This window comes from Alligator sinensis, unplaced genomic scaffold (genome assembly GCF_000455745.1).
Source record: "Alligator sinensis unplaced genomic scaffold, ASM45574v1 scaffold91_2, whole genome shotgun sequence".
Lineage (NCBI taxonomy): Eukaryota > Metazoa > Chordata > Crocodylia > Alligatoridae > Alligator > Alligator sinensis.
Window position 1 is genome coordinate 796018 of NW_005842529.1, and position 21023 is coordinate 817040.

General features: G+C 43.7%; 1 protein-coding gene across 2 annotated transcripts in view; it reads left to right on the forward strand.

The window, feature by feature from the left end:
* The window catches only part of BORCS5 (BLOC-1 related complex subunit 5), a 124863-nt gene extending 103968 nt beyond the window's left edge, over positions 1–20895 (forward strand). For both annotated transcript variants that reach the window (XM_025213462.1, XM_006031792.3), the window contains one exon: positions 13295–20895. In XM_025213462.1, the coding sequence (XP_025069247.1) occupies positions 13295–13525 (231 nt within the window). In that variant the 3' untranslated portion in view covers positions 13526–20895. The remainder of the gene's footprint in view (positions 1–13294) is intronic.
* The last annotated feature ends 128 nt before the right edge of the window (positions 20896–21023 follow it).

A 21023-nucleotide genomic window follows, 5' to 3' on the forward strand; every position in this document is an offset into this window, starting at 1 on the left:
AAGTGTTGCTGGGATGACCAGGGGCATCTTACAACAGCCTGTCTTCAGGAGAGGAGTCTAGAATAGCTAGGCTTGTTTAGTTCAGGAAAGCTAAGGTGGGGAAGGAGCCATGATTTGGTCTCCTTAAGTATATTGGAGGGAGATAGACACACTTTCCTCCTTGGTGTTTACTATCTGTTACAAGCAGCTTCTAAAATACAGTGTTGGCACACAAACAAATGGGCATGAATCGACTGTGAATAAACTTAGTCTGGAAATTAGGGGGAGGTTTATAACCACTGGAGCTGTGGTTCCAGGACAGTCTCCCCGTCAGCGTAGTGTGTGTGTGGGCAAACGACTTTGCTTATTTTCAGATGAAGGTTGTTATTCTGAGTGGGATTATAAAATACAATTGCTTTAGGCAGAAGGATATTGGATTTTGATCCAGGAGACCTCTTCTGGTTCTCTGTTCAAGTAAGGGGATGCCATCTTTACACAGTTATCTTCCAGATAGTTTCAGAGTGAAAGCATACTTCAAGACTGCTGAACTTTTTCCATTGTTCCCTATCTTCAGTATGTAATGCTTTGCCCGTGGGCCTTGTTGGGCTGAAATTTTCAAGGTGCCAATCCTACCCATAAGTGATTTCCCCCCGCCTCTTCTTGGAAAATATGAGCAAGGAACAACTCCGCTGCATTTTATCCGAAGTGAAAAATTATTTGTAATCTCTTTCTCTCTTTCTCTTTTTATAAGAAGAGGTCTACTGCTGCAGTGTTTGTGAAGGCAGAAATTTTAGGATTTGGCAAGGCAGATGACCCTCACTGAAAATGATTCAAAGACAACCGCTGGCCAAATTGTCTTCCTTTTAAAGACCAGCAGTCTCGTAAAGTGGAGTTTTATAAGAGGGTGTGCACTTGAATGAAGTGCATTCGTCTCCTATACAGCGGTTAAGGTTTTTTTCAAAAGTAGGCTCCTGAATTCTGGGTTAAGTGCTGCTGCAAAAATGGCCTTTGAGAGCCAGAAGGTGCTCTGTATATTCAAAAAATTGGGCTGCTCAAGAGACAAACACACCTTTAGATGCACGAGTCTAGGCACCCAGTTTTGAAAACATTGGCTGCTTTTATCCCTTGAAATACCTAATGTACAGAATCCCAGAGTGTGTTTTTTCTGAACTTATACTAGCAGCCCTTTAACTGGCACTTTCACATAAATCAGATGTGATCTGTCTAGATGATTTCATGCTAGAAACATAGCAAAATTACCCCTTTTTTCAGTGTAAATAATTTTTCTCCATCTCCCTTTATGAATGTAAGGGTTTTTTCCTTAGCATTTGCATGAGACTTGCATGGGTGTAAAAAGGTCTTCTCTTAGTAGTTACATGACTTGTTGTGAGTGATTATCTCTGAGGGCCCGTATAAAAAGCTGAATAGGATAGAGCACAGTGTGTAGTGGCAAATATTTACGAAGCTTGACACAGTCCAGCTTACTGACCGTATCCTCCTGGACTACTCTAGTATACTGGGAGAGAAACAGAAATTACTTGGAGCCCCCAGCACAGTACAGATGCTGCCATTTGGATGTTCTAAAGGCATATGTGAAAAAACTGCTGTGATAGGGGTTCAGCAAATGTAGCTTGAATTCTTGCATCCAGAGCCAGGTAAGCTTCAACAAAGCAAGGAAAAAGATGGCATGGTGATCTGCATGACAGGCAAGCACAGTGGTTGTTAGTATATGCAAGGCCCAGCGCATGGAGCAGTGATATGTTTGTTCAAAAACTGGTAGATGTTTAAGGCCAAAAAAGGAGCATTAGAGTCTCCCTGCTAACTGAGCCCATGGACAGTTTTCCTGGTAGTCTAGGTGCAAACTGAAAGTTAACCACTTGCTTTTCAGATTCCTCTGCTTTGTTTTACCTTTTGGGGTTTGAAATAACTGGTCATGCCTTGTACATTTATTTTGGGGTGGAAATTAAAAGGCATCCATTGAGCCATCTAAAAGAGGCCTGGTTTTCAGGTGAGAGTAAAGCAGAGTGCAGCCCTTCCTGAGAGCCAAGTTCCTTTTAGGTTCAGTCCCACCCCTCCCCAATCTTGTCCCCCCCCCCAAAAGGATCCCAAAGTCATGAATCGCTTTCAGAATTAGAGCCTGGAACTCTTGATTCCAAAATGATCCAGTGCTCCAAGCCCCTCTCCCTTCTTTGTGTGATATCTTAAAGGCTTGCTGTGGTCTTGGGCTAGTTTGCTGGGGAAATACATGCCTTTACGTTTTATGTTTCAGTTGTCCTCACTGGGAGCTTCCAGAAGACTGTATGTGTGAGTGGAAGTGTAGGCTTTCAGAAACTGCCAGACTGTTCAGGCTCCAAAATGAAGGCAGGATGGATACACCACCTTCAAAGGCTGTTGTCCTGGATATGAAGGTGTTTTCTTGTATTGAAGAGTGATTCTCACAATCTGTGTGTGCTCTTTCCTGATGAAACCGCCAATCCAGAGAGAGTCACTCTCTCAAAACCAAACAAACCAGCAAAAAAACCCCTTAATGACCAGTAACCCAAATGACATTGAGATTCTCCTTCTGCTGTAGAAGGATGTAGAAACGCATTAACATTCCTTTCGTAAAAGGACGAAGGGACAGAGGGTGAGAGCTTGCTCCCTTAAGCTATGCCATGCTCAACCTTTGCTTAACCTCATTCAAGGTAGGCAACCTGTGGGCCAAATGAGGGGTGCAGGGTCAGTTTGCAGACCAGATCAAACCCCATGTGCAAGAATTGGGCCTCACCACTTACATGTGCTGGGATTGGATCCCAAGGCCCTGTGCTGCCTCCACCTGGACATCCAGCTCTGGAGGCCCCACACCAACCCCACACGCCAGGATTGGGCCATGCACTGCCCTGCATGCCTGATCTAGTGGGTCCGTGTAGAGCCCCACGGGCCGGATGACACAGTACCTGGGACTGGGATCTGGCCTGTAGTTTGGGGATTGAACACCCCTGAGATATATGCTATGCCCTTGTGCTCTTCTGTTGGCTTCCCCGACTTACATTATGTCTAAACCTTTAAGAGAGTGGCAAAGTTCATTATCTCATTTTTAGCAGATTTGTCTTGGTCTAATTGAAAAGAAAAGAAGCAGCTGTCAGCTCCCGGGAGTGAAGCTGTGGAAAACAACTGCCTGAAAACTTAATGATATTGTCTTTGACAGCATATTTTCAGTAAATACCTCTTAACTTTTAAAAAGAAATCAGTGATCTTTTTAAGAAACATCTCATTTAAAAGTTTAACTGCTTTTTTAAAATCAAAGCCACAAAGGCTGTTGTACAGATAGAAAAACAGCTTGCATAAAACTCCACTTGGTAGAAATTAGTCATTTTGACATGTTGGAAATGCAGATCTGAAATTTATAGTAAAGGGAAGCTTTAATGGTAAATACCACTTACGAGTATTGTAGTCTATAGCATTCCAGCTGGGGCTGGGAATGTTTTGGATGAGTAATATGTCGTCATCGTAGAATCAGGAAGTGGGGGAATTGGAGGCTATATTTTTATAACAGAACTGTTTGGTAAGTTGACATCAGAGTTCTGTAAGTTAGCACTGGTCTGTCCAAAATGAATGAGTGTTTCTCCTGCAACCATTTAATTAAAGACAGGCAAGGGCTTTTTCATTTATTTATGTAGAGGCTCATTGCTTCAGAACAGAAGTTCTTTAAGGACACCAAAATTAAATTTCACTGCCTTTGTGCCCCCCTTGGACATGTTAAGACTGCATTTTACTTGCTGAAGTTAGGCAAAGGACTAGTGTTTTTAAAATGGCCCAGCGTTTTATGGTGCTGCATGTATGACAGTCCCTAATTACTTAGGGCTTTTTACAGGTCAAAACCAATACTGTACCTTTTCATTTCTACCCAAAAACTAATAGGCAGAGAACATAGGTGCCCTAGTATGTGCAGTCCAATCCCCGTTTGAGTGAATAGTAATTTCATAACTAGCTTCACTCTGTGATTTCTTTTAAGGTGTAACTTCATGTCAGGCATAGTCATACACCTGGAAAATGTTCGTTTTTGTTAAATCAATCAAATGAACACCATCAAGTGAAGTGGAGAAAATTTGCTGACAAAATTAGTTCCTTGACATTGACTGTGGTTGCATATGAAACAGATTAGCACTAGGCAGGGGTAGGAATGGCAGAGGATATAAATGCTTTAGAAAAGTGGATACTGAGATACTGTTTGAACTCTTCATGATGACAAGTTTTGTTAACTTCCATGTCTCCGCAACAAGGGGGGAAAAGCTTGTTTTTTTTCCAACTTACTCTTGTCGCTCATAAGTATAAACACAGTATGTGATATACTTTCTTAAGAGTTTTAAAACCTTAAGGGACTATCTGCTGCCCAAAGCGGAATACCAGGGAGGGAGTTGGTTATTTTGGACAGGAGCCTAGTGATGATCCACTTTTCACAGATCTCCAGGGAAGTGTTAGCCTCTTAATTTCACCAGGATACATACAAACCTCAAAGTTATTATCTGGCACTTGAACTGGCAACCAGTTTTACCATGTGTAAATAATTGTTACACTGTCTGTCTCAGTAGTACCCTGTAGTGGTGACTTGGGCAGATTATCTGTATGGTGTATTAGAAAGTATTGCCTCTCAGTCTGAAAAGTGTTGGCTTTTTTTTTTTAATTTGATCTCCAAGTTCAACTTCAGTTACCTTCAACTTCAGTTACCTTCAACTTTACTCTTAGCCATTGTCATAAAGGCAAGAATAAGAATTGTGCATAGCAAGTTTTAACATCAGTAGACAGGAATTGTCCACAACAAAATCTGTGGGAATTATATTTAATCATGCAACAGTAGGAACAGGTCTCTTTTCATGTTGGATGTATTTAAGCTGTATAATGAAGCTTAGTAGATACTACACCAGATATGGACCTGAGAGCTTAGTTCTGTTCCTTGCTCTGTCATTGGCCTGGGGGATGATTTACTGAACCCCGACGAGTACCTCTTTTGGGTTATTTAGAGCTATCAGGGTAAGAGCTCAGCATGCCCCATGCAACATATTGATTACAGTGACCACCGACGAGTTCGGAGTCAAGTGACAACTGGTACGCACCACTCCTGCTGGGATTCGTGACTAGTAATCATTACGAGATTTATCCCGCTTGGGAGCAGACTCCTTGGACTGAGTCCCTTGAGTGCCTGGTCCCCTGGGGTACACACAATTTGGACTGGTACTGTGCCAGCCTTTGTTGTGCAGCTGGGCAATCACTCTCTCCATCTTATAACTGCATGGCAAACAGTTTTGGCTAGCAGCATTGCTGACTAGCAAGCAGTCTGCTGAGGATATTGCATTTAAGCAAAGAGAGCCGCCAAGTGCCCACAAAGCACTCAGCAGTGGGGTAGAACACCCCAGTTGCACTGAGCCAAGGTCTGGTGGCCACCCCTCTCATCAGCTGTCTGTGGGAACCACGGGAAGATACTTGGCCCAGTCCTACTGCAACTATGTAACCAAACCAGAGCATTTCCCTCAAAAGAGACACCTCCTTAAGAGAGTCATAAGTGATTCAGTTCTATTCTCTGTGCTTTGGTTCCCCTATCTGTATAATGGGGAATAATGATACTGATTTCCTTTGTGAAATGCTTTAAAAAATCTACTGAAAAGAAGTACTCTCAAATGCATTTAGCTGGTAATTATTTTAACAAAAGCCTCAGAACTTCATAGCAATATTTAAGTGAAAAGAGATTCCAGTCAGATCTTATGTTAAGGACCCTTTGTTAAGGGTCTGGTTAAAGGAAAAAATAGAAGCACTGAAGGGAGCTTCTGAGAGACATGCATGATATTGCAGTCAGGGCTTGTGGAAGGCACAGATGTATAGCTTATACCAGGGCTCTCAACCTCTTTGCCTCCCCCACCGGGGCTGGATTCAGACCATGAGGCTCCTCCAGGCCATTTCTGGACCCATCCCCAGCAGCAAGGTGAGCAGCAGTGGCATTACCTCTTGCAGGTGCCTGAGTTGGCTCAGGAAGCTTCTTGAATTAGTGTTGCCACCTTCCCACTCTGGACTTTCCAGTACCTCCAGGAGTCCCTCTTGAATTTCCAGTCCCTCCTTCAGGAGGCTAAATGACATGGCTTCACAGGCCAGATCTGGTTAATGGTCTGTATGTTTGACACCCTTGGCCTATACCATGCAAAGCTCATATAATTTGTATAAAACCCTTTATTTTCAAATAAGTAACTTATGGGGTTGCTTTAAATCAGGGGTGCTCAAACTCTGACGTATTGCATCTAGCCATGGGGCTCCCTATGGGTTGGGAAATTTGGTGACAAGACAGCAGTGGCCATTCCCCCCTGCCAAATTCCCAAGGCCTATGTGGGCGGTCACAGCCAGGCTGCATCCCTTACCTCCCACCGGACTGGGCCATTTCCTCTGCCCCCCACATCTAGATTGGAGCCAGGCCACACCCTTCCCCATCCAGGGGCCAGGCTGGGGCTGAAGAACACCCCCTTTCCCTCTCTGCAGGGCCAAGTCAGTTCCCCCCCAACCGCATGGGACTGGGTTGGGCCAGGCCATATCCCATCCCAAACCCTGCCTCCTTCCCCCATCCCAAAAGACTGAGTCAAGCTCCCTGTGGAGCTGGGCTGCCGCACCCCTCCCCCCCAGCCTCTTCCATGTGGCCAGATGGGGCCTCCTGCCGCACATACAACCTTGGTCCACAAAGGTGAATGATTTAAGAGCAACTTTGCCTTACAAGTTCTGTAGCCTTGGCTCAATTTACGTGCTGCAGCCCAGCTACTACTGCCATACTGACACAAGGGCTTTGGCATAAAGCAGTGATTCTCAACCTTTTAGACTCAAGGCATCCCTGGATAGGCTTGAGGCACCCACTGGAAAATGCCAACTCTTATTTTTCACTCATTTTTTGCATACAGAAAAAAACTAGATCAATTCTTCTGTTGCAGAGAACTCAAAGACCACAACTATGGATTTTTTTTACATCTGTAGTGCAGGCTTAGATTTCTATTTGAAATTCTCAAACATTGCACCCTGGTTGAGAATCCCTGGCATAAAGAAACACTGGAGGTTTACAGATGTGGAGTCTGGCCCAGGTTCCAGCATACTGTTTTATCCAGTAATGCTCAATCTTTTGCTCTGCTGCCTCCTCCAACCCCATACCTCCTGGGGCTGGGCCCCAATGTCTCTGGATCAGGCCCCGGGCTGTCTCTGCATGTACATTCAGCTTGCTGTCTTACCCGCAGGGCTCCCCACAGGTCTGGAAATTTGGCAGTTACTACTCCCATCACCAAATTTTCAGGCACCTGGGTGCCCCTGTGCGCTGGATCTGCCCCATGGGCCAGTGGTTAAGCATCCCTGGCTTAATCCCTGCTGATCTAGTTAGAATTAATGTGTGTGATCTCTCAGCCCCTGGTCATGCATGCGTACTGAATGAACTCTTGGTGACACTGGCATCAGAGGCAGGTTACATAACCAGAAAAGGAGATGACTAAGCTGAGCTCAGTCTTTGATGTGGCAACCAAAACTTGAAAGCATCTAGTTCACTAACGTTTACCTGGCAGCAAAGTAGCAAAACTGTATTGGCAATGCACACTGACACTCAAACAGCAGGGTTCAGGATTTCTTATCGCTGCTCACGTCTCTTGCCTGCAGTATTCTGCACTTTCTGAGTTATCCACCCTCATACACTTTGCATTTACCATCACAGGAGCAACAGGGAACAGCAGTATGATATGACACTTATCAACAACCAAAAAAGGCAACCCAGAAACAATGTTTTCTCTAGCGTGTGACAGAGAAAGGGGCTGCCTTCAGCTTGGCATGCATTGCTTTAAGAGCATTTCCACCCCAGCTCATCATGACTAATATTCCATGCAGTCATGTTCCTATCTGTCAGTTCTCAGATGTGATTTCTGTGCAGCTGCAGGAAGAAACTCATTCATGCTGACAGCATACAGCAGAGGACATTTAAGTGGAGGGCATTGCTCTAATAAGTGAGGAAAGAAATGTGACTAGCAGAAGGGGAGGGTAGAGTTACGGTCAATTTTATAGAACCTCCTAGGACTCAAGTTATTGGTAGATCCACTTTTCAGGTGCTAAGAAAACCTGCTGGTTAAGAGGAATAGGAGTCTCTCTCTTTGGTAATGCAAAACTCTAGAGCTCTTAGTTCAGAGATGATACCATTTATTAGACCAAATAAAAAATTGCAAAATATTGTCTTTTCTGCATGTTTTCAGGCTCACATGCCTTTCCTCAGGCTCAGGGGAAAATAAAGATGGTAAAAAGTTCCCATAGGTAAGAAATAAAACTTCATTTTTGCACAAAGGAGCTGAAGATAGAAGTCTGTTCCTCTGTGTCCATGAGAGTGTCTTTGTGAGTTGTTCTTCATCTTCGAACCGAGTTCTAGAGTTTTGCATTTAGTTTTGTCTCGGACCAATACGGCTACCAAATACATCTCTCTTTCCTATTCATTTTTTTTCCTACTGTCTCTTGAAAAACAAGCAGGCAGCTTTCAGAGCTGATTTAAGTCCTTCATTTTCTGATGTAATATTTTAGTTCTGTTCAGCAGCCTGAGATAAAAAGAATTCTGGGATGAATACAACAGTTTGTGTGTAACATAACTAAAATGCCATGAATTGCTTTGGTGTTGAATCTGTATATTTACAAGTGGGTCTGCAAATTGTAGAGTCTCTTTAGTACCTTATCAGTTCAGAGCACTGAGCTGTATACTTGGAGAGATAATATGCATAGTCCATTTTAGGGAAAATTCATTTAACAGCATGGCTGAAACTGATTAGAGGTCAGTGTCCATTTTTGCTACTTTATGCTGCTAAAGGAGGGCCTGGAAAACACTAATTTATTGAAAAGGGAAAAATATCTGTTTTTATTTTTAAAATATCAAACCATGGCTTCCCTGACTTGCAAAAGGGTTTCTTTTGGGAAGGAAGGAGAAGGAAGAGAGGGGAAGTCTGGGAAGATGTGTGTTATAAGTTCTTGTAGTTCAATTGAAAATATTTCTGTCTCTCCCCAAGTCCTAGTTAGGAAGAATCATGGGGTGCCTATACATGTACTCGGGTGTGGGGGTTGGCAGGCATTTTAAATAGAGTGATTCCTGGAGAGCCGCTTTAATTAAAACGCCGCAACATCATGAGTATTAAGCTCCTGCTTGTTTAAAAATGGCAGTGGGATGTTTTAACTAAAGCTCATCTGACGAGCTTTAGTTAAAGCACCCCAGCGGCCCACAGGGGGGCTGTGGTGATGCTAGAGCATTCTAATTAGAGTGTGGAGCAGACTTGATTAATCATGTATAGGCACCCGTGTTTTTTAAGGATTTGGATGAGGACTTTAGTTCTCTGTTCTGCCTGGACTTCCTGATTTCCATCAGTCCAATGGCTGTTGAAATATTCTTTCTTCTCTCTAAATCATACCTCTGTATCTATAAAATGGCAATAATTTTTCATGGTTATTTGAAGAATAAATTAATTTAATTGTGAAAGATGGGGTGATGGCAGGAACTAGTGACAGATGAAGCACTGCTCTGCTGTGATTTGAGTGCTGAATGTTGACCTGGTTATCAGACATTTACTGTGACTCTATTGATCTAGTTTAAGTAAATAGATCAGGGCTAGGCCATGCCCCCTTCCCTCTGGGCCACTGAGCTAGGGCTGAGCTGTGTCCCCTTCTTTCCATCGGGCTAGGCCACACCTCTTCCCCCGCTACCTGCAAAGCCAGGCCATGCCCCCTTCCTCCTGCAGGGTTGGGCCATGCTCTCCCCTCCCCTCCACCTCCTATGGAACTGGATCAGGGCCAGGTCATGGCCCCTCCCCCCAAGAGGTCAGGTTGAGACCAGCCCAAGCCCCCTTCCACATGTGGCTGGATTGGGGCCAAGCTGCCCTCTTCCCTTCTCTGCACAGCTGGATGGGGCCCTGCCAGATCTGACCCCCAGAGGAATCAGACACTGCCCATCCAGCCCACCAGCCAGAAAAGTTGAGCACCATTGCAGTAAATGGCAGCTAAGTCCCCATGGAGTCAACACTTGTGCGTGAAAGCCATTGGCTCAGAGGTATGTGGCTTGAGTTCCTCATGTGAAGCCTTCTGAACTGTTTTGCTCAATTAATGCTTCAGCCCTTCTAACTATTTGCACGTACAGCCAAAATGCAGCCAAATTCATGCAAGCACCCTCCTTTTCTTTCTCCCTCGCAGGTCATGTTTAACGTTTTTTTGCCTCCACTTTGGTAACTGAGGATAATGACGCTCAGTAGCATAACTAGGAGCAGGTGAGCAGCAAACTAGCTCAATTGCCAGTTTTAGAGGGGGAGCCAGAATAACAGTTTCCAGCAGCTTGCAGCCACTGGTGTGTGGGGAGCTCATGTGGCGGTGGCAGCAACCTCCAGTGTGAGGGGACACTGCCACAGTGGCAGAAGCAGCCCCCACTCTGAAGAGGACTGGGTCATGGCGGTGGCAGCAGCAGACCCTGCTGTGAGGAGAGACCGCACTGTGGCAACTGGAGTCTTTTGAGTCCCTGGTGAGATTCTCCCCTGCCGCTTCTCTGGTCCTTGATGCAATACCCCCCTCCCCTGCCAGGGCACCAAAATTCCCACTGACATCTCTGATAACACCTATAGCTGCAAAGTTCCTAGAGATCGAGATAAAATGTGTTGCACAGGAATGACTAATCCTGTTTGTTTAATTGAGAGTTGCAAGGCCATGCAAAGAGTCTATCTTTGAGGGAAAATTTTAACCCCAGATCAAGGTTTCTACTTAGGCCTGCATTATGTTTAACAAAAGACACTGACATCAGAAAGGAAACCTACTGACTACTGTCTCTCATTAGCTGGGACATTTCTAGGCCCTGGATTGAATTTAATTCCATTCCATGCAAGTGCTGTGGTGGTCTGGATTTTTTTACACACTGCAGTTTACAGAGCTAGCACCAAAGTACTAAATTATTAAGCTAGTGCTTTAATGGAAACCCCTGCACAGGCTTAAATTGTTTCCACACTACTTGGCATTTCCTGCTCTGCTGGTTTGCATTTGGTTCTGTGCGTGAAAGGGCTGAGAGAGGAATCCACAGGGACGAACAGAGGCAAAAGCAAGGATTTCAACCTGAGAGCAATAGGAAGCAGGCTAAGAGAATGAAAGGTTAATGGATCCTGTTTGCAGCACTGGTGGAGGTGATATAAAAACTGCTTTTCAATCCCCAGGGCAATAAAGCAGACACATGTTGTTTTAGTGCTATTTGTAACTTGGATTTCTTAGTAAAATATTTTCTTTCCTGCCAGTTTTTTTCTCCCCTTGATTTCTTCCCCAGTGTTTGAAAAGGAGTCCGTGTATGCATACAAACATAACTCCCTCTATTTTTTTTTTTTTTAAGCTTTGCCATGCTTGGACAAAATCAGCTGAGTTCAATGCTCATTTTAGCAAACCTTTGTCTTAGGTCATCACCCCCCAGATGCACAACCCAGACTTAAGAACAGCCAAAGAACTCTTCCTACTCACTTCATGCTAGTGGATGCTGGAGTGGGACATCAGTTGTACATGTGGTTTGCAGTACCACAAATGGCACACAGGGCATATGAACACATTTGAATGTGCACACATGCTAATTTGCAGTCCAGTAGGGGTTTTTTTTCTTTTGACACCAGGAGATCCTGATGTAAAAAACCAAAAATGGCCACTAAAAAAAGCGGTGTGGTGCATGCGGCAGCAGCGTACAGTACCAGGAAGGGAGTCCGGCCAGCTGCTGGCCAGGCCCTGAGCACCCAGATCGCAGCCGCTGCATGCCAGAGTGCACGTGCAGGGGCATGCCTGGGGACAAATAGCAACAGCAAAAATATGTGCCGCTCCTGTTTGTCCTATAAGGAATGCATGTGTGCGCTCATGGGAATGCACCCAGTTATTTCAAACGAGTTACCTTGGTTAAATCTGTCCATACTAACCAGCAGTATTTGCTGCCAGTTGCGGGGAGGGGGATGAGAGAGAGATTGTCTTCTCATAAAAATGCCTTTACCTCCCACTGTTTGCAGTCATGTGACTAGATAATAGAAACGCTTTACAGGTACACTGGCAATTTGTCTCACTGTGGGAGCTTGAAATGAAATGCTGGTATTTAAAGCAGAAGACCAATGGTCTAAAGCAAAGCAAAGCCATCACACTGGGTTTTTCTTATCCTTAGCTAGTTGCTAACACTAACATTTTCTTTAGTTACAACTGTGTTCCCTGAAGTCAGGATAAAATATGTCCAGAGATCTGTCCTCCTTCAGTTCATGATTGTGAGATCCCACTTACCAGTGCTATGTGCTGGGAGCAAGTCTTTTGCCCAAGCACTCAGAAATACCAGAGTTTGAACAGCCAGCAGAGCATGTGATTATAGAGCTTGGTATTTGGCGTTTCTGAGGGTTTGGAATATAACTGGAATACAATGGCTGTGAATGAGAGATGTATTCACTAAATCGTTCAATACATTAAATGATTAAAAAATATGACATAACCTGTCATGCATCCATTATAAATGGCTAACAGCTGGAACTTTTAAGAGGCTTCAAATACAAAAATGTTGTTGACTAGATGGTTGGAAAGAGATGATGCATTTTGAATTACAAAAATTGCCCTTTGTACAGAATAATAGTAACTTTGATTACAGTTGCACTTTGATTAGACTATGGTTGCATTTTGATTAATTGCTAGTGTGCTTGCATTGCCACAAGAGCAACAGCAAAATCAATCTACTTTTAATATACCATTGAAGTGTGGGGGGAGGGTCTTAATACCTTCATTTTTAGAATTCTGGTACATTACTGACAGTAGTAACGCACCACAGATATCCATCAACGCATGAAGCTTCCACTTAATGGTAGTTGTAGGTATCAAAATAGTGCAACCACACTGTAATTATGCAGTAGAGTGGCTCAACATAATTATACTCACAGTATGTAGAAGGTGTACCCAAAAACCATACTCTCAACACATGCTTTTAAATGAAAGTGGTAATTGCACCTGGGTTTTGATAATTTAGGGGACTGATTTAGAGTTTAGAAATTTCATCACGTGATGCAGGGGAAGACTGGCTGTGTTTATAATATTTTGTAGATCAAATCAGCAATCAGGATGCAAAACAGCGTTCAGGCCATAAGTGATCACACAACCACTATGTTAGGTAGCTATATGGGTACGATTATAATCACCAAAGAAGTTTCTTTTAATTGCTACTGCACAATAAAATGACTTCATACTATTAATGACCATTTTAAAACTCTATGCCTAGCCCAGGGGCACTTGGCAATCTTTAGCCTAATGTGGGTCTTTTTTGTGTGTTAAACAGATGGATGTTTCTGTGGAAACTCTGTACGGCTTCATGCAGGAACGCCAGAAAAGGTATGCCAAGTATGCAGAGCAGATTCAGAAGGTCAATGAGATGTCTGCCATCCTCCGCCGCATACAGATGGGCATCGACCAGACAGTCCCACTTATGGAGAGGCTGAACAGCATGCTGCCTGAGAATGAGAGGCTGGAGCCCTTCAGCATGAAACCGGATCAGGAGCTTAAGTCCTAGTTGCCCCAGACTCCTCTTCCTCACCTTCTCATTCTAGCATCCAGAGTGAGGACATGCTTCCAGTAAGTTTGATTGGCAGCCTTTTGGAACAGACAGCACTGCTGCCTGACTCTTTGCCAGGGCTTTGAGAAGAGACCTGCGACATTGGCAGAACTGAACTGAAACAGTGTGGCCAGCAATAAAGGAGCTGCCTACTCTGGTTGTTCCGAGAAGAAAAATAAACTTTCTTCATCAGAGCCTCCAGCAACACCACTCATATTGAAACATTTACTTTGTTCCTGTTACTAGACTTGGTCTCAGGGAGGAGCAATCCTTTCATCTGTTCTTTTATTAGAAAAATTCAAAGGGATACTGGATGCAATAAACCTAATTTACTTTCTATGCCGCTGGGGATTTAGACACGTAGATTTCTGGTAGATATTTATGAGATCCCTTGGCTTTGGTAATATGTTATAGGTGAAAATGTGGAGCTAGGAACTAGCTTGTTACCCCTGCCTATGATCGTAATTAACATAGCTTGTGTGGCAGGGAAGGGCTTTACCATCTCCTTCCTCAAGGCATCTGTTTTTACAGGCTCACTAATTTATGAGGCTGTAAATGAATAACTTCCAGCAAATAACTTCTGTGGTGGCGGTGTAATACAGGCTCAACATGCCCATGTTGTGACAGGGATCTGGGACAATTGCTCTAGCCCACAATGAGCCTGTCTGAACCTTAGCAAACTTCTAATTGACTGTGAAGAGATGGCAGGCTGGTCAAGTAGTTTTGCTGATCAGAGAATATAGCTCTTTCAGTATCTTAAGAAAGGGAGATTGAGGTGTCTGTAGAGCTTGGTGCATTGGCTCAGCTGCCATCATTCAACGAACAGTCATGAATGCAGTGTTTTATGACTAAAACCACACAGTCCTTTGGGATTGTGCTCAGTTAAATGTTCCAAATGCACCAGGACATTCTTACTTTTATTCCAAACACAGGGCAGCTCTGGCAGGACGGCCACTTGTGAGAGCACTAGACAAAGTTTCAGGGGACTTGGGTTCTATCCTCTGCTCTGCCCCAGGCCGCTTGGGTGAGCTTTGGCAGGTCATCTCAGCCACTAGAGTCATGACATCTCCATCTGTAAAACTGTGCTAATGCTTCTTGACTCACCTTTGCTGCAAAATGCTTTGAGGTTAGTAGATGAATCTGTAGGACCTAAACCCGAGTTTACCCACAGCAAGGAGTCCTGAGGCAGCATCTGACTCCTGCTGGGAGGCTTTTGAATGCTACTAATTCAAAGAACAGCTTGATTTGAGATGGCCTGTGGTAGCTATCTTCCATGTATGGAACAAGGTTAGATAATTTACCCAGGGCGTGTCTACATGTGTATCGGATTGTGTAGTTGTTACTGCGTAGTCATTTAGTACCTGCTTAAGTACTAGCATTATTGCACAGTCCTGATGCCCACATTTTTTTTCTCAAGCTACTGCACAGTAGCCTCAGCATCATGGTTCGTGCATGCCAATGCCACCTCACCACAGCAATGAGCTACGACGACATAGCTCATCGCTACAGTGACACAGCTTCTTGTGTAGATGTGCCCCCAGAGAACGTAGAATACCTCCTCTGGGTCTACCTGAGCAGTAAATAGCAGAGCAGCCTTCTGGTAATGCTGTTTGTTCACTGAACAGCACATAGTGTCCAGCTTCTGTTGTTTCCTTGCTCAAGGCCATGTGCTCAGGAACTAGCATCCATATTGTAGGCCATAGCCTGCTTTGATTTCTCTTTGCAAACATGGTAGCGGTTGCTTTGCCAGGACCCTCTAAGCACTGGCTAGAAAAGGAGTTCTTTGGAAATGAGGATTTTTGTAGCAGCTCTGTCTGAGGAACAACAAGAGTTTGCCAAACTTGAAGTAACTGAAGTAACCTGAACACATCAGGTAAAGGGAGTACCAGGGGGCCTAATTCTCCATGTACCCTATTTACATACAAGTCAAATGGGTGCAAACTTCAGTTCTTCCCTTGCCTTACCCACACATTGGGTTTTACATTTTTACACCTGCTTTGTGCAAGTGTTAATGGCTAGTGGTGTTTCAAGGCAATGGCCTCACGGTCTTGAGCTGTTTCCTAGATTTAGGAAACTTAAAAGCCAGAAATATTTTACACCATCTCTGTGGTGGTGGTATCCATGCTAACTTGTAAAGCACTGTGACAAGATCTGTTAGCATGAACCTTGGGCATCATTTCCTGCTCTCTGTGATCTAATCCTGTTATCAGATGTTTCACCCCATGTGCAGCTTCAGGTAGCAGCCATGTTTTCTGAAATCAGCCTGACCTTCAGATGTTTCCTCCTTTGCCAGTAGATACTGGTCTGAGGCCTAGGCTGGTTGTCAGCCAGTGAAAAGATGAGTAATAGGTATCCCACAACTCTGTAGAGCTAAGAACTGGAGGCTTATGCCACGGGCATGGTCTTGAGAGGTGGGAGCCTAAACTGAGTTAGATCACTATTAGAAGATAATATAGTAAACTTTCTCCCATTGAGTTCCAGGCAGTTGGACTCATGGTATTAAGATACTATTATATTGAAGGAGCAATGTATCCTATAGCTCTGCAGTTAATTCTGTCACTAAACAAGTGCATATACACTCACTATTTCCTATCTTAGTGCTTTGCAAACCTGACTTTACAGCAGAGTTTAGGTGGTAGCTTGAATATTACCCCCATTTTTACCATTGTGGGAACTAAGGAAGTAATCCAGCTTTGCCACAGTGAGCAGCTTCCTAATTTGTGAGTGGTTGCCATGAAACATCTAGCCACAAGGCTGGTAATGAAAAAATATTTATGGGTAGGGATCCCATCTTGTGGATCCCTGGGTGCTGCTGAGTAGCCTGTGAGTGCTATCTAAATAGTAAGGAAACACAGGAAAGAGGGGCTCAGCATTGGGTATGAAAGTAAAGTATTAAACACTACTAGTTTAACTGGAAGGAAATTACATAGTTGGGTCCCAGTGACAAACTTTTTCAAAGGCTTTTACATAAATATTTGTCACAAGTCAACAGGTGACAAGAATCATCTCTGCTTAATATTAGTTCTGTAAACTGTCAGGTAACATCTCTCTGTTCTATAAATAATGAGTCAATCACTAGTCTCCATCACTAATGCTTATTACCCAGAAGTCTTTAGACCATTTGCCAAGGGATGGGCAGTTATCATCTTCCACAAGTTGCCTGGTGGCACTTTTTCTTTACTTGCTGCCCTTTCCAGTCTATTCCACAACCTGCTTCTCCAAGTCATCTCAAATGCCTGCAGTGCCTGATGGGACAGGCATGCTGTTCTCTCCTTTGTCGTTTCAGACAAGAGTTGGCTTGTAATTCAACTTACTTCCTGTTAATGCTTTTCTAAACCCACCAGACCTCTCTCTACTTTGTGGTGCTCTTTTATGTCATGAAAACCCCCTGGCCAGCACCAGTGAAAAAGATGCAGCCCTATGGCCCTGACATTGGCTGCACTCAGAGGTGAGCGACAAAAGGAAAAATAAATAGGTTTGCCCTTCTTCACTGCTTTCTGTCGTAAAAGGGGCAGAGCACTGAAACCTGGGTGCATTGTTTATAACATTAAAACTTAATTGGCCCAAACTCATTAGATGCTTTGGAGAACAGTTCTTACTATAAGATTTAGCTCCATGCTCCAGGGATGCTAAGAACTAAGTCTCTATTTCTACAACAAAAACTGCATGGATTATCCTAATGATAGCAGAGGTAAAAAAGGTGTTTTTTCTTTTCTTTTAAAGTAATGATGGTGGGGTGGGGTCATTTTACAGCAAAAAGGCACAAACACCTTTACTGTCCCCTTTTGGCAGCAAGAACCTACTTCTCTCCTTCGTCAGAGGGGTCAAGGTGATTGGGCCTTTTGAAACCATCATAATCTTTCACTCTTTTCCTGTGTTGACTCAAGCCTGCTTTAATGAAAACTGTATGCTTGTACGACTTAGTTCAGGGCTATACTTTCTGCTTTATTGCTGCACTGATAATGGCCTGTGTTATAGCTATCAATACTGCTCCTTGGGGTGGGGTTTTTCCATGAGTTGGTCTTGCTTTCCACAGTCCAGCTAGATGCCCAAAGCTGTTATCTTCTCCTTCTCCCTGGTCCCCCTGCCCCCATTTTAAATGGCTTCTAAAGTCATGAGCAGAGGGTTGAACTAGATGACCTCCTGAGGTCCCTTCCAGCCCCACTTTTCTATGATTCTATAACTTGGCTTTCTTCTTGCACCCAGTGGTGCTGCTTTTCTCTTTCATTCCTCTTCTCCTTCCTCAGCAAGTCCTCTCACATAAGATGTGTGTGTCAATTAGTCTGGCCCTGCCTCAGAAACATGTCAACAAGCATTCTCAAGGAATGAAGTCAGTGGTCTCCTTCTAGGAGTCTTTCCTGATTCCAGTGGAGTCCTGTTTGAATGAGCGATATGATACCTGTGTTAAGCAGTGAGAGTTTGGTTCAGTTCTTTAACGTCTTGGAGCGTGGTGGGGGAAGGAGAGAAGAGGCTTGTCTGACTTTCAGCTGCAGTCCATGTCCCAGCTTTTTCCAGTGTGATAATTACAATGAGAATATTGAACTGCTTTGAACGTAGTGAAAAGAGCTGAGAGTAGTTGGAGAGGCACTAGCTGCTGGTGCAAGAACAGCCTGGTACTTCTTCATGTGTCCTATTCCATCCCTCTATGGTTCCTTCTCCTCCTCCTCAGTCTGCTTGAGAGCTGTGTGCTTAGTAGTTCTGCCCCTGCTCTTCTCAGCTTTATGTAAAGAGTTTCGGTGCTGAGTTCACAGCAGTGGGTTTCAGTTAGGGCTTGGGATTGCTGCTGATGAGCTTGAAGTCTTGAATGAGCAGCACTTTCTGTCATAAGCCTCTCCCCTTGTTAGCCTGTGTTCAGGGACACAGCCAGTGACAGCCACTAACTATCTTGTTCCTATTTTCTCCTTAAACTGGATGGGCCATTGTTGCTTCTAAATGTGAGGAAGAACAACCTTCCCATTGTTAACTGAGGTCTTCAGGGTCCTAAATAAGCATCATTAGGTTCCCTGCTCTAACACAGACTTCTTCTAGCTTGGGCCTAAGTCTTAATTTTCAGTTGCCTGCCTCTTTCCCATCTATAAAATGAGGCTAATAGCATTGCCCAACTTCACAGAGGTGTGTAAGGCTAATTAAAGACACAGTCTTGAGCACTACTTGGGGATTTTTCTCAGAGCTGTCCAAAGCTGGGGTAGCTTACATATTTAATGGGAGGGTGGAAGGGGTACTGCCTATCCTCCAGTTCATTGTGAATAGTTGTTTACTCCTGGTGAAAAGCAGCTTCCTTCAGTGAAAAGCAGCAGGAAGATGCTCTCCCTCTGGGCTGGTGTCTAAGGTCATTCTCAAGTCTCCATAACCCAGGAGATGACCTTGGCTTGAAATAGTTACTGTGTTTGTCACTGTTTTTGTTTTCAGTAATAAAGAAGAATGTATGATTCACACTGGAATCTCCTTTTAGGCTGACTGTTTTTGGGGGGGGGGGGAAATACCCTTGGTTTTAGAAGGTACTTGATTGTGTTATGTATCTTATGATTATTTAAAAAGTAACAGTCTCATTCTGCAAGCTAGCTTGAGTTGAGCTGTGAATATTATATTATCTAAAGGCCCTATGCACTAAATCACTGAAGGATAGGAAAGGGTTGTAGGTTACAGAAAGTTTCAGCAGTCAAATGTATTTCAAGAAAAGCTGGGTTTTGGAATCAGCTTTTCAGCAGATATACCCATTTCTCCAGGAACCAATATCAGCTTCTGCTGAAAAGCAAGAAGTGTGATATTGCCATTTGGTTCACAAAACACAGCTTTAAAACACATCATCACTGTAATAGCCTTCTCTTGGTAATAATAAAAAATTATCAATAAGTGAGTTTAGAGGCAACAGTTTCACCATTAACCTGCTGGACTCAAACAGAGGAGGAAACCCTTTGTACCATCCCTATATCCTACTGCCATGCATGTGTATGGTTTCCATTTCACTAAGGCCCTCTGCGTAGTGGAAGGGAGGGTTTGCCTCTGAAAGGCATTTGGGGTAAGATAAATGAGTAAGGACAAAGGATAATGCTCTGGGAGCATACTCATACCTGGAACTGTGAGCAGCAGCCTCTATCCAAACCATCTCCCATGCTGCAGCAGATCTTCCTATTCAAGAGGAAAACAGCTCTGGCCTAGTGCTGTTTCACATTATTCACAAGCCTGGAAGCGAGCATCAAGGGGCTGAAATGCATCCTAAACCATGTACCCAGTCACCCAAAGAGGGAAGGCAGTCCTATGTGGTCATACAGAACCCCGGTGATAGCCATAGGAGCTTCTCCATAGGACATCACAATGTCAAGATTGACTCATATAGAATCAACTGCAAATTTGGGGCCTTAGTTTGATCTGCTTCCCCTGTCACCATCCAAGCAGAAAACTTAGTCAAAAGATCTGTTACCTAACTACCAGAGTTTACTTTTGATGGGTGCATACAATGCTATTACAACTCTACCATCCTGGATCCCAAGTAGGAACTGGAATCATGCCTACCAAAATGACTAATTGCCAGCACTTCCCTCTAACAGGACAGCTTCCAGTCTTCCAGCCTGTTTCGCAGCAGTTGATAATAGTATAGTTACATTCCAGCTGACCCAAAAACAAAGCAAAGAAACCCAGCACTTTATTGGAAGGAGTGGAACTGCACAATGCTCAAAATAGCCCCCACTTTCTCTTTTATTTATAATAGTTGTCCTTAAAATCCAGACAGCGCAAAATAATTAAGACTCGGCTGAAGTAACTTTCGCGTACTTTGCAGTGATGATTTCATCTGGAGTACGCAGAAGGTACTGCTTGGTTTAATTTCAGACATGGAACAGAGTTTTGTAGTGTGGAACTAAGCCGATTCTAATGAATCCTAAAGTTTGCATTTTTATGAGAAGTTTGGTGGTATTATATACAACAGCATTATAACAATGGATGTTTTACCTCAGGGGGCTATTAAAAATTTTAACATAGATGCTAGTTTGGGCAGGGATTTAAGGAAATAAGATGTATTTTGTGAGTACAGAAAGCTGTTGAACTTAATGTCAGATAAGTTAGTTTTTGCTAAGCTTTAAACAGCTTGATATACAGCATAGTGGATTTCATGCAAGATCACCTTGGGTAGAGCTTTCATAAATGTTCAGCATGGGGTCAGTCTGTACCTACTGAAGAGGATTAAAGTAAAAACCAAGGAGCGAATGCTTTGGAAAGTGCCAGCCATGGTTAGAGACAGTCAAATCGAACAGGCACTAGCTATCAAATGATGTCCTATAGTCACTGCATTCATAATTAACAGTAGAGACAAATCACCACTTTTACTTATTTGCGTCTTTGACACTTGAGCTTTTCCTGCCCAAATACATCTTTGGAGAAGTCTGTCAACACTAGAAGGGGAAAGCTGGGGAAGGGGAGGGGAGAAAGCAAGGGAAGAGTTTGTCAAGAAATAGTTACT